At 35.6% G+C, this 14,096-nt stretch overlaps 1 protein-coding gene and 1 long non-coding RNA gene across 4 annotated transcripts in view; one reads left to right on the forward strand and one right to left on the reverse strand.

Annotated features, from left to right (window-relative positions):
• The window catches only part of CAND1 (cullin associated and neddylation dissociated 1), a 43,441-nt gene that overhangs the window by 23,503 nt on the left and 5,842 nt on the right, over positions 1–14,096 (forward strand). For both annotated transcript variants that reach the window (XM_045465764.1, XM_045465765.1), the window contains 8 exons: positions 697–820; positions 2,417–2,673; positions 2,753–2,858; positions 4,235–4,380; positions 7,783–8,075; positions 9,833–9,974; positions 10,305–11,798; positions 12,514–12,609. In XM_045465764.1, coding sequence (XP_045321720.1) covers positions 697–820; positions 2,417–2,673; positions 2,753–2,858; positions 4,235–4,380; positions 7,783–8,075; positions 9,833–9,974; positions 10,305–11,798; positions 12,514–12,609 — 2,658 coding nt within the window. The remainder of the gene's footprint in view (positions 1–696; positions 821–2,416; positions 2,674–2,752; positions 2,859–4,234; positions 4,381–7,782; positions 8,076–9,832; positions 9,975–10,304; positions 11,799–12,513; positions 12,610–14,096) is intronic.
• The window catches only part of LOC123591443, a 207,057-nt gene that overhangs the window by 17,821 nt on the left and 175,140 nt on the right, over positions 1–14,096 (reverse strand). The window contains exon 11 of one of the 2 annotated variants that reach the window (XR_006709322.1): positions 9,017–9,094. The exons of the other annotated variant lie outside the window; for it this stretch is intronic. This is a non-coding gene — a long non-coding RNA (uncharacterized LOC123591443). The remainder of the gene's footprint in view (positions 1–9,016; positions 9,095–14,096) is intronic. 2 annotated transcript variants of the gene reach the window in all.

Here is a 14,096-nt window from a genome sequence, read left to right on the forward strand (position 1 = left end):
GTTTTAGTTGGTTTCTGGTTCTAACAAGAATTCTAACCATTTAGATTATTTCTTGTTCCTTTTTTTCTTCCACTTGCCAGTAACAATACGAATCTACGTCAGAGTAGTAATAACCTTGATTTATGAGTTCTTTGGAACAGCATTTCTACTTCATAATGAAGTTTTGGGATCTTTGGATTGGAGTACGAAGGATCTTATTTTAGGTTACAGCTCTCTCTCTCTCTCTTTTTTTTAAGAGACCATGTTAGGTGTTGGAGATTAGAATATATTTGGTTTTTAGTTCACAGAAATTTTAAAATATCTAGGTTACTAGTAATAAGAGTATTCAAGTAGAAGAATAATCATTTCTGCTTTCCAGTCTAGAGGTGCAAACACTATAGCCATTACTGGCTCCACAGGCGAGTCATTTCTGTATATAGAAGTAGTTGTCCAGGAGAGTCTGTTGAATTGGTATTGTTTTGCCTATGTCGTGTACTCCTTCTGCAGTTATTATCTCTTATTGTTTATGTCTAATAAATTATTTTATTGGAAAACAATCTGTTTTGAAATACATATTTTTCTGACATGAATCTCTTGAGTCAGTCTTGATTATAATCAAGTTTTGAGTTGTTGAATATCTGGTAACCACCATAAATACAAGGTGGAATCAACATACTTACTTGCCTTGAAATTATAATTGGTTTATTATTTATGCAGGCTCTGCATTAGCTGCTAATGTATGTAAAAAGATTACTGGACGTCTTACCAGTGCAATAGCAAAGCAGGAAGATGTCTCTGTTCAGCTAGAAGCTTTGGATATTATGGCTGATATGTTGAGCAGGTAAACATGCCTGTGATTTATATTACTTGTAATACAAAAACTGTGCATTTATTAAAACGCCTTTTGATAAAAATAAAATTTGGCCTAAAATTGTTCATGTTTGTTTATTTTTAATATTGTTATTTTTTAATTGTTCATATTTAAATTGTGGCTGTTTTATAGATATGTGGTTAGGGGTAAGAGGAGAAATAAGCTAATTATTTATCATGTAATCCTGCACAGCAAGCATTTTTTGTAGTTTTGAAAAGTAATAAAATTTGTCATTTGAATGTTTCATCACAGTTTTTATATTTAGTTTTTTACTCTTATATTTTGAATATAATGATCTATTTAGATAAGAGTTGTGTGGGTAGAAGTAACAAATTTTCCAGTTAAAATCATGCTGGTATACATTTTAGCACCCATGATTATACTGCATGTTTTGGGAGGAGGGAGCTTGACTTTGTACATTTGTTCTGTGTTTGCTTTCATCTGGAGGTCAAACTTGGGAAGATAGGAAGATCTAAGCAACTCTTAGGGGGAATATACCTTAAAAGACCTGTCAATTTCATTTTGTCCCTAATTCTCCAAATCATTATGTCTTCATTGTATATTGTTTTTGCCTGATCCACTGCAACTTGAAAATAATCAAATGCCTTCGTCTGGTACATACTTATAGTGAAAGGTAAGAGTGGTCATCCTGGCACACACAAGAGCTTATGTGGTACTATAGGAGATAAGGACAAAAATGACTACAATGTAAGATTGAATGAGACTAAATACTGAAACTATTAAGTGTATTTTTGGGTTTAAAATGGACGATTCCAAGAAAGACTGGCATTTGAATTTAATTTTGAAGAATGGATAGGACACTGGTGTATGTGCCCAGGCTTAGAATATATTAGCATTAAGTAATCTTGGAGTTGGGAAACATTGTATTCTTGTTTTCCATCATATATGAAATGAATAGAAGAGTAGTAGGAAATCATTTTCATAGGTTGTGGTTATGTTGAAGAGGGTGAAGGATTTATACTTAATTTGGTTAAGTAGGAACTATTCAGTTAGACTTCTTGTCCTGTGACTGGATCAGTTGCAGTGTCCTGGCACATAGATGCTTAACTGCTATTGACTCCCTGAACTGCCCATGTGAAATGATTTAGAAGAGAGGGTTGAATCAACAAGATCAATGCAACTTTGTATATAGATGTGTTGAGGAAGGCCGCAGGGATAGTCAAGAGATGCTGAGATTTTGAGTGTTGTGAACTCCCAAAAAGCTATAATAGAGAAAAAGCTATTAATAGAGAAAACAATTAGAAATCTGGGAGGGGGAGAAAGGGACAAGACCATTGGTTTTTTCATGTATTCTCAAGCTTGTTGGTTGGATAGGGATACAGTTCTAGATTGCAGAAGGAATTTTGGGATACAAATTTCAAAACTGTATTTACTTAACTTTTTAGTTGGGTTGGTAGAGTAAGAATTTAGTTTTACTTGAATTCTGAATTTGAATTAGTGCCTTCTAACATTTTTACTCTTTGACTACATTGGGGTCAGAGGCCAGATATTTAAGTAGTGCTCAAACATCTTGAATTTATTTATTGTTTTCTTTTTTATTTTAAGGCAAGGAGGACTTCTTGTTAATTTCCATCCTTCAATTCTGACCTGTCTGCTCCCCCAGTTGACCAGCCCTAGACTTGCAGTGAGGAAAAGAACCATTATTGCTCTTGGCCATCTGGTTATGAGCTGTGGAAATATAGTTTTTGTAGATCTTATTGAACATCTGTTGTCAGAATTGTCCAAAAATGATTCCATGTCAACAACAAGGACCTACATACAATGTATTGCTGCAATTAGTAGGCAAGCTGGTCATAGAATAGGTAAGAAATATTTAAATACTTTAAAATTTTCTTTAAAGAAAAAAATGAATATTTTTAAGAACCAATATGCTTTTCTTAGGTGAATACCTTGAGAAGATAATTCCTTTGGTGGTAAAATTTTGTAATGTAGATGACGATGAACTAAGAGAGTATTGCATTCAAGCCTTTGAGTCATTTGTGAGAAGGTAAGTCTTAAGATCTCTGTTTTTCAAATAAAAATGTTCCCTTAGAGTAATAATTACGCTCTAGGTTAGGTGGGTGTGGAGAAATGGATTGTTTTGACAGTCAGGATTTGAGTTTTGGATTTCAGATGTATCTTGATTAAATTATTAAGCTGATCATATAGTATTTGAAGTGGATATCATCTTATATTTCAGAATACAGTCTTTATTTTGAAATGTTTCCATTTCATTCTTAGGACTTGAACTTAGAAAGTCATTTATCGTTGTCTTTTGGTTTAATTTGATAATGTGGTTACTATCCTAAAGGGCATTAGGGTAAATTAATTATCTGGCCAAAAATCAATAGTGAATTTTATATCTTTTCAGCAATTGTTGAGGTTTATCACCTCCATTTTGCTAGGACAGGGGATCTCAATTTGGAAACCTTGGTTCTAATAATAAAATCTGCATTTATGTGCTAGAAGGCCATACTGGCTAAGTAGCAGATTTTTTTTTTTTTTTTTTTTTTTTTTTTTTTTGCCTTTGGTGAGAATTAAGTTTGGTAGCACAGTGTCTTGAGACTTCACTTGTTATCTGCAATAATCCTTTGTCCCACTCATGGTTTTGAGAAGCAGCTTCATGGTCATACCAAATTTTTTTTTTTTTTATGTTTATTTTTGAGAGACAGAGCATGGGTAGGGGAGGGGCAGAGAGAGAGAGGGAGACACAGAATCCGAAGCGGGCACCAGGCTCCGAGCTGTCCGCACAGAGCCCGACGCGGGGCTCGAACTCATCAACCGTGAGATCATGACCTGAACCGAAGTCGGATGCTTAACCAACTGGGCCACCCAGGCGCCCCCATACCAAATTTTTAAAATCAGAAATTGTGGGATTTGTTTCTGTTCTTTTAATTATTCCTTTATTGTGGGGCATTTCTGTGTTCTGTCTCAGAACATATAGCCAGAGCTAGAACGTATAGCATATAGCTAGAAGACCTAGCCTAGAAGAGTGTGCACTGGCATTTTTACAAACAGTCCTAGTTGCTGAAGAGCATGTTCACTTAGGCTTGGTCTTCTAGTCATATGTTCAGAAGATAGACATAAATATACAGATTTCTATTCCACCCTAAATTAACCACAGTATATCATTTATTGTAAGAATCATCCTGATTTCAGAGATGTGAAAATGCGAGGGGGAAAAGTTCATCTTAAAATTAAGTGTCATTTGAAAAGTAAATATTTTAAAATATGTCGAGTCATTGCTATTGAAAAGGCTAAGAACCACTTTTTCTGTGCTACGTTAAAGGGAAGAAAGAAATCTGGTAATAAAGCAAAATGTGTCAGATAGTAAATGAAGGGGAAAAATAGTTATTCAAGGCAGCTTTTATTTTTTTTCTTCAGATGTCCTAAGGAAGTATATCCTCATGTTTCTACCATTATAAATATTTGTCTTAAATATCTTACCTATGATCCAAATTATAATTATGATGATGAAGATGAAGATGAAAATGCCATGGATGCAGACGGTGGTGATGATGATGACCAAGGTATTTCAAATTATATAGAAGCAATGTGTTAAATTTTCATCAAAGAGCCAGTGTTATAGATGGAGAGGATTCTTTTTTTTTATTTTATTTTTATTTTTTTATTTAAAAAAAAAAAATTTTTTTTTTCAACGTTTATTTATTTTTGGGACAGAGAGAGACAGAGCATGAACGGGGGAGGGGTAGAGAGAGAGGGAAACACAGAATCGGAAACAGGCTCCAGGGTCTGAGCCATCAGCCCAGAGCCCGACGCGGGGCTCGAACTCACGGACCGTGAGATCGTGACCTGGCTGAAGTCGGACGCTTAACCGACTGCGCCACCCAGGCGCCCCTAGATGGAGAGGATTCTTAACCCCAAATTGTACCATTTATTTATAATAGTGAAAGTGGAAATGACCTCAGTATTCAACAATAGCAAGTTGATTAAATAAATTATGGGGCATCTATGTATTAAACTGCTATACAACATTTTCAGAGTCCTGTTTTAGAAAAATATTAAGGCACTTATTAATAAGCTTTGTGAAAAAGTGGGACAAAGTTATGTCCCAGTTTTATTTTTTTTTAATATACAGAAAAAAAAGATGTTAGTATTTTTCCCTTAGCTAGCAATATAAACGATACTTGTGTTTTGTGTGTGTGTGTGTTTTGTTTTGTTTTTATTTATTCAAATTTCTACAAAGATTTTGTAAGGAGGGAAATGAATGTTATTTTAAACTGTGATGTAGATATACATATTCAGTTGTTTGGCTGGTTGTATACATACTTTCATGAAAAATCCTAAATATTGTTTGAGGCTCCGTTTAACTTTCATAAATAATCTAGACGTTTCTCAGGCTCCTAAGATTGATGTCCTCATGCTGATTTGTAGTATTTACTCTGGAAAGGGATAGCACTTGTAGGAACATAGATGTTTGTGTTAAGTTGTTTCTGCTAGTATTAAAAGAATCATAGTGGAGATAATTAAATAGGCAAGTTATGTGGTATATGGGTTGGTGGATTTCATGATAGTTTTCATACTTTCGATTTTTGAATTTATGTCCTCTTAAGTCTATAATTTCATTTGTCTTAAAACAACAAGCGACTATAAAAAAAAAAATCTCTCTTAACCCAATATTACACGGGCAGCTAATGCCCAGTGTCTCTTACAACCGAACTGAAAAGAACGCTCTCCAGTTCCTTTTTTCTTCTCTCTTAAATCTAGTCTTCAGTGATGGACAGGATCACCAGCGATCTCAAATGTTTGCCTGTTACTAAGTTCGGCAGTGTTTCTTGAACTTCCAGGGTACCACACTCTCCTGGGTGTAGTCCTGTTTTTGTGATTATCCCTTTTCAGTCTCTGTGCTGGTTGCTCTTCATAATCCTGACCACTAAACTTCAGAGTATTCCAGGGCTTAGACTTCTCTGTGAACTCATATTCTTGTTAATCTTACCTAGTCTCCTAGGTTTAATATCCTTAAATGTCATTTAATATCATTATGCTGAAAACCCAAATTTTTCTTTATTCCAGATCTTTCCTGTGACTTTTAAGTTCATGTATACATCTGCTTAATTGATTCACTGCTTAGATGTATAAAATATCTTCTCCCCACTTTTCCCCTATCTCCTGCCTAACCAGTTTATTCTTTAGCCTTTTCCATCTCATCTTAGTCTCTCAGGCCAAAAACTTTGAGGTTATACATAATTACTTTTTCTTGTATACCCCCCTCATTCAGTCTCTCATCTCCGGGCTTTCCTCTTTATTTATTCTTTCTCAGTGTTTTTATTTTCATTGCATTTAATCCCTTTTGACATATTGTAATTATTTTCCACATCTAGGATGTAAGTTTCATGAAGACAGAGAGTTTTAGTCTCTCTGTTGACTGCTTTATCCCAGTGCCTAGGGTAGTGCTTGACACACAGTAGGCACTCAGTAAATGTGTTGTATTAATGAAGGGATTATAATAGAATATCCTTTGAAAAAAGCAGTAGCAATATCTTCCAAGTTTTGATTGTTGGTTTTTAGTGTGCCAGGTACTTATGTTGAATAACTAACCAAGTCCTTTAGCTGTTACATCAGTTTTCATGGGTTATACCTAATGACTGTCTTTGCACCATAGTGTTACTATAACATAAAAGCACCATAATTTCAGTGATTAGGATATTTAATGTTTTAATAACCCTTTTTTTCCAATAAAGTATATTTCTACAAAATAATTCACATGGGTTGCCATGGGGAAAACTTCATTTATTTGTTTGCTTTTAAATAATCTATTTTGATATAGTACCTTTTAATTTTCAAGTATGTATTTGCAAATAAGTCATATGCCTTGGGTTTAGTAGTATTTGGTTAGGTTTTCCTATAATATGCCAAAATGAGATTAAGTAAACAAAACTTTAATATAATCCTAGGATTTTGTAAGGCATAGCTGGCCACATTTAGCTGTCATTAAGCTAATTGGAATATAAGCCAGTGAAGAGATGACATCTTTTCCCCCCACTGAGGAATCAGCGTGTCAGGGCTATAATCTTATCTAATAACAAAATTATTGTTAATTTTAGACTGTTCTAAGAACTGCTAGCATTTTTGCCATCCTCCTGACTTTATGTTGCCCAACTGATTCAGTCTGATAGTGTTGGAAGGAAATAATTTTCAGAGATTTCACACACATTACATATGTATGTAATGAAGCATACATAAGTGAGGTGGAGTTGATAATGCTTATACTTGGAATGCTTATTGTTTTAAGGTTTAACAGGAATTTGGAGAAGATGGTGCTTTGTTGTTAGAAGGATTTTCTTGTAATTGAGGAAGTATTGTGTTTTTAAACTGTCATGAGAATACGTTGAAAGGTTGAAAATACACATATTTTTTCCTAAAAGCCCATCATTAAATGTAGTGAAAACCCTTGTAATCTCAAAGAAAGCTGATGTCAGTCAGGATTCTTTCTCTCCCCAGAAAATTAGTCTACAGCATGTCCTAGGATTGTAACCATGCTTTTTAATATATCATCTATAGTCACAAATCATATTTGCTGGTTTATCTTATTAACGCCTTCTGTGATTGATTGATTGCTTTTCCTATAGTGTCAAGTAAGTAAACATACTGTTTAAAAGGTTGGGATGAGAGATTTATGTTTTACAAGTTTCATGTGTTAATAATTTAAAAATGATGTAAATGATTTAAGCTGCTCATTACCCGTAATAAGTGAGAAGATGATTAACAAGTTAAAAACAATTACGATTATTTTCTTTAGAGGTTAATTTATATGTAACTTGGTATAATTTCTATCTGTTAAGTACTTGCTCTTTTAAGACTTGCTGTACTTAAGTGAAAAGTTTTAAAACTGTCTTAGTTTGAATATCGATTCACTTTCTGTATTAAATGATAAACTTTTCTTACCTGTTAACATTAAAACTTCTCTCTAGGGAGTGACGACGAATACAGCGATGATGACGACATGAGCTGGAAAGTGAGACGTGCGGCCGCTAAGTGCTTGGATGCTGTAGTTAGCACAAGGCATGAAATGCTTCCAGAATTCTACAAGACTGTCTCTCCTGCACTGATATCGAGATTTAAAGAGCGTGAAGAGAATGTAAAGGCAGATGTTTTTCATGCCTACCTTTCTCTTTTGAAGCAAACTCGTCCTGTACAAAGTTGGCTGTGTGACCCTGATGCTATGGAGCAGGGAGAAACACCTCTGACAATGCTTCAGAGTCAGGTCAGTTTAAAAGTATGATTGAGGGGCGCCTGGGTGGCTCAGTCGGTTAAGCAGCCGACTTCGGCTCAGGTCATGATCTCGCGGTCCGTGACTTCGAGCCCCGCGTCAGCGCGTCAGGCTCTGTGCTGACAGCTCAGAGCCTGGAGCCTGTTTCGGATTCTTTGCCTCCCTCTCTCTGACCGTCCCCCGTTCATCCTCTGTCTCTCTCTGTCTCAAAAATAAATAAACATTAAAAAAAAAAAAAATTAAAAGTATGATTGAAAGTCATGTTCATAAGTATGATCTTGTAAAATTGGGTTTTTATATGGAAATGTGAGTGTCAGAACATCTTCAGAGAAGCAGAGTTCTGGGATATACTTCTATAGGAGTTTATGTATACTCATTCATGCTATGTCACTTATAGTTTATCCTGATTGAGGTATTCTTGATTTATTAGATAAGCAATATTAAAATAATTTTAAGATTCAGTAAAATTATCTCTGATGTTAACAGAGGAATCTTAGGAGTGAAGCAAAGTATGAACACAAGTAGTGTGACTCCACAGCTCTAATTTAGCTGCATGATCCTGGACAAGGTAGTTATTTTTTTAAACCTCACTTTTCTCACGCGTAGTAATGGTTTACTTAGAATTGTCTACCCAGGGAAGTAAGAGATGAGATGATCTATGTAAACATTTAGTGTAGTGCCTAGTACATAGTAAGTACGTACGGATTTTTATTAATAAGAGCTGGCATTGATATTTTTCACTTTAGGACATCTCTAAGATTCTAAAGATCAGAGCTAGATAGCTCCTATTGAATGTTTGGTGCACACTAGGCATTTTCCTATCTTGTATTTAATCCCTACAGCGGCCCAATGGTGTACACATTGGTTCATTTTTATAAATTACAAAACAGATGTTGAGAGGGACTGAACAACGAAACTATGGGAGATGTACATACCGTATGTCTCTTGCTTTCAAGTAGTACAAATTAACAGAAAATTCCTGGTGAACTTAAAGGTGAACATTGAAGAATGCACTGTAGAAGGAAACGAGATAAAGTGTATGGAGGACACAGCCATTAAATAAATGTATAGAAGTCAGGTAAAATCATGGGACATTCTGATGGTTTGACAAATCAGGTTGTCGTCTTTTGTCTCTAGCCCTCAGATCACTCTTCAACATGGTATGTGTCTGTATGTATCCTCCCACCCAAATACCCTATTTATGTTTTACCAGCTAACAAAACGGTAGAAAGTTTAGAAGCAGATGTCTTTGAATCATAAACTTGCTGCATGTAGCTATATTTTGAAGTGAGGTCTTATTTCATTGTGAGAGCAAACTAAAAGCAAAAATAAAGACCTGTTTAATGGTTTATTTTCCATAATTTGTCCCTTTTCGTTTAATGCGTATCTGTGCTATTTTTGTTCAAAAAGCCATTTATAAATTATGTTGCTAAAATTTTGGTTGAAAATTTACTATTTGGTTAGATTTCTACTTAGTCTTATGTATTTCAGAATCAAAAATTAAGGAAGACTTGTTGCTCTGTTAGAGAGCTAATGCTAGCTTTTCTCTGTTATCAGTATAAAGCAAATACAGTTCAAAGAAAACAAATGTAGTAGGTACAACAAAAGCTGCATCAGACAATCTTGTTAGTAGATAGCGGAATTAGGAATTTGACAAAAAAAGATAAACTGTTCATTCTCCCCGTCCCCTATAATTTGTGGTAAGTGTACTGAGGAAATACCAATAGCTAATGAGTGTGTGATAATTACAGGTTCCCAACATTGTTAAAGCTCTGCACAAACAGATGAAAGAAAAAAGTGTCAAGACCCGGCAGTGTTGTTTTAACATGTTAACTGAACTGGTGAATGTACTACCTGGAGCCCTAACGCAACACATTCCTGTACTTGTACCAGGTATGAAAGATAAATCACTTTGGGGACTTATCACAGACTATTAAGTCTTTGATAAGCTTAAATCGTTGTTTCCTTCAAAAGCGTAATTTGTGACAACTTAATTTGCACGTACAACCATCTTGAACTCAAGTTAGAAACTTTCAAGTACAAAGTTTAAAACCTTACTGTAACTTTCTTGGCTGTCCTATTTATCATAGATTGTGGAGTCTCTACTACTTTAGAGATAGTATGACGAAGTGGGAACTTTAGTAATATTTTAGGGATTAGGTTTTAATTTTTTTCTTTCATGAAACTAAGAATTATTGGACTTTTTTTTTGTTGGCTTTTTAGGAATCATTTTCTCACTGAATGATAAATCAAGTTCATCAAATTTGAAGATTGATGCTCTGTCGTGTCTGTATGTAATCCTCTGTAACCACTCTCCTCAAGTCTTCCATCCTCACGTTCAGGCTTTGGTCCCTCCAGTGGTGGCTTGTGTCGGAGACCCATTTTACAAGATTACATCTGAAGCACTTCTTGTTACCCAACAGCTTGTCAAAGTAATTCGTCCTTTAGATCAGCCTTCCTCGTTTGATGCAACTCCTTATATCAAAGATCTATTTACCTGCACCATTAAGAGGTTAAAAGCAGCCGACATTGATCAGGAAGTCAAGGAAAGGGCTATTTCTTGTATGGGGCAAATTATTTGCAACCTTGGAGACAATTTGGGTTCTGATTTGCCTAATACGCTTCAGATTTTCTTGGAGAGACTAAAGAATGAAATTACCCGGTTAACCACAGTGAAGGCGTTGACACTGATTGCTGGGTCGCCTTTGAAGATAGATTTGAGGCCTGTCCTGGGAGAAGGGGTTCCTATCCTTGCTTCATTTCTCAGGAAAAACCAGAGAGCTTTGAAACTGGGTACCCTTTCTGCTCTAGATATTCTAATTAAAAACTATAGTGACAGCTTGACAGCTGCCATGATAGATGCAGTTCTAGATGAGCTCCCACCTCTTATCAGCGAAAGCGATATGCATGTTTCACAGATGGCTATCAGTTTTCTTACCACACTGGCGAAAGTGTATCCCTCCTCCCTTTCAAAAATAAGTGGATCCATTCTCAATGAACTTATTGGACTTGTGAGATCACCTTTATTGCAGGGGGGAGCTCTTAGCGCCATGCTAGACTTTTTCCAAGCTCTGGTTGTCACTGGAACAAATAATCTAGGCTACATGGATTTGTTGCGCATGCTGACTGGTCCAGTTTATTCTCAGAGCACAGCTCTTACTCACAAGCAGTCTTACTATTCTATTGCCAAATGTGTAGCTGCCCTTACTCGAGCATGCCCTAAAGAAGGACCAGCCGTAGTAGGTCAATTTATTCAAGATGTTAAGAACTCAAGGTCTACAGATTCCATTCGTCTCTTAGCTCTGCTTTCTCTTGGAGAAGTTGGGCATCATATTGACTTAAGTGGGCAGCTGGAACTAAAATCTGTAATATTAGAAGCCTTTTCATCTCCTAGTGAAGAAGTTAAATCAGCCGCCTCCTATGCACTAGGCAGCATTAGCGTGGGCAACCTTCCTGAGTATCTGCCATTTGTCTTACAAGAAATAACCAGTCAACCCAAAAGGCAGTATCTTCTGCTTCATTCCTTGAAGGAAATTATTAGCTCTGCATCAGTGGTGGGCCTTAAACCATATGTTGAAAATATCTGGGCCTTATTGCTAAAGCACTGTGAGTGTGCAGAAGAAGGAACCAGAAATGTTGTTGCTGAATGTCTAGGGAAACTCACTCTAATTGATCCAGAAACTCTCCTTCCACGGCTTAAGGGGTATTTGATATCAGGTGGGTACCTAGATTTTCTTACTTAAAATTTTATTAGCAGTTGGTAACCTTGAAAGATGCCTAATGCAGAAGCTAAAACAATCTTGTGTTATATGTAGAACCTATTGCCATATTCAAGTGACATTTTGTTGTTTAAAAAGATAGAATAATAAGATAACGGTTAAATGAATCTGTTCTAATTTCCAGTGTTCATTATGTTTCAGTGCTACTTTTTAATCTTAAAATTGTGGAAAAGACAGATGTTTGTTGAATTAACGTCTCCTAAGGAGCTTGGTAGTACTAATTATAATACTAAAATTAATGAATTTAGCTCAAAGGAAAGAACCTAGGAGAGTTTTATTTTCAGATTACCAGTGTCAACTCCTTTCGACCAAATAGGGGATAATAATAGCCATTGCTTTTTTTAGAAACTGCTTTTTTAAGAAATTGTGGGTTTAAACACTTCCCTTTTGTGAGGGCTTAGATCCCCCACTGCTGTTCTTTCAGCCCTTCTCCTTCCCAGAAGACATTATTTCTTTTGAAACCTAATGGGATTATAGTTTACGAGTAAAACTTTGCTTCCCTGAGAACAGTAAGTGTCACCCCTCTGGACCAAAGAGAATTTTAAGGAATTGAAGACACTGGTATTAGTTGAAAGTGGTTTGAAAATGATAAAGATGCCCGTGGATTTTAGTGAATTTACATACCAGTAGACTTAAAATTTATTTTTAATTAGGCTCATCGTATGCCCGAAGCTCTGTGGTTACAGCTGTGAAGTTTACTATTTCTGATCATCCGCAACCTATTGATCCATTGTTAAAGAACTGCATAGGTAAGTGGAAACAAAGATGAACATACTGATTAATAATTTCAGTAGCCAAAAATACTACCAAGGAACTAAAATGCTTTTAAGGGTCTGGTAATTATTTCATTAAAAAGATAATTGATAATGTGTGATTATCTATCATCCCTCAGTTTGCAGTTGTTACCAGATAATTTTGCAAATCACTGAAATTGGTAAATAACACTAGGATGTGCTTCAGAGTCAACTACATATTTGGTTCTTGCTTTATCTGTGGGAGCCCCGGTTTTCTGTTATTACTTGTAAACCCTCCAGCTCCCAGGGAGATCTGTGAAGACTTCATATGTAAGGTGGAAACGGTGGAAGAATAAAAAACTGAGTCTGGTAGAACTAAGCCAAGAAAGACTAGGGCTGTCTCTTTCTGTGACGTCAAGAATTAGCTTCTAGGATTATTGGTGATGATTTTATAATTTCTTGTGTTGATTTCATCATCATCAATTTTCTTAGAGTTGGTAAAACTAAAAACCTTTAGAACTTAGTTTGGTGTTTTCTTGGAAACAGAGCAATGACAATAACAGCAGAGAGAATAGAGGGATATGACAAAGAAGCTTTGTAGTTTCATGCCATTGTGCAGTAGGCCAACAAAGGGAAAAAACACAATTTAAAAGAATTGCAGTGGATTACCTGGTGACCAAAAAGAAGGAAATCTTGTCATTTGTAACAACATGGATGGAACTAGAATGTATTACGCTAAGAGATAAATCAGAGCAAGATGAATATCATGATTTCACTCATGTGGAATTTAAGAAAACAGATGAACATAGGGAAGGGAAGGAAAAATAAGGTTAAAACAGGGAGGCAAATCATAAGAGACTCTTAAATACAGAGAACAAACTGAGGGTTGCTGGAGGGGTACTGGGTGGGGAGATGGGCTGAGTGATGGGCATGAAGGAGGGCACTTGTTGGGATGAGCACTGGGTGTTATATGTAAGTGATGAATCACTAAATTCTACTCCTGAAACCATGATTACACTACATGTTAACTAACTTGGATTAAATAAAAATGAAAATGGATTTTCAGTTAAGAAATGGATTACCAGTTAATAAGAGGGATGCAGGGATAAATGGATGCTATCGCTGGGACCTAGAAATAATTTAAAGAAGGTCTGTATTGGAAGATTCTTGCCTTTGTTCTCCTCACCTGTTTTTTTGCTTTGATATATTTGTTGACATTTTTTGTGTTGTACAAGATAGGACAAAGAATCCTGCGCCACATCTCTAGAGACATATTTCCAAGTTGACAAGTCAACTATTGTGTATCGTTGGTGTAGTTATTTGATCAGATGATTGTCATTCTCTTTGAATTATGATCTAGTTTAGTATTATTTGTGACTAATATGAACATCAGAACCACCTAGGAAGCTTTTTAAAAATTATAATTTTTAAACTGAAGATTTGGGGATCTTTGATCCTAGTCCATGTCATCGTTTGTCCATAATAATAGCAATATTTTAGAT

Source organism: Leopardus geoffroyi, chromosome B4, assembly GCF_018350155.1.
Source record: "Leopardus geoffroyi isolate Oge1 chromosome B4, O.geoffroyi_Oge1_pat1.0, whole genome shotgun sequence".
Lineage (NCBI taxonomy): Eukaryota > Metazoa > Chordata > Mammalia > Carnivora > Felidae > Leopardus > Leopardus geoffroyi.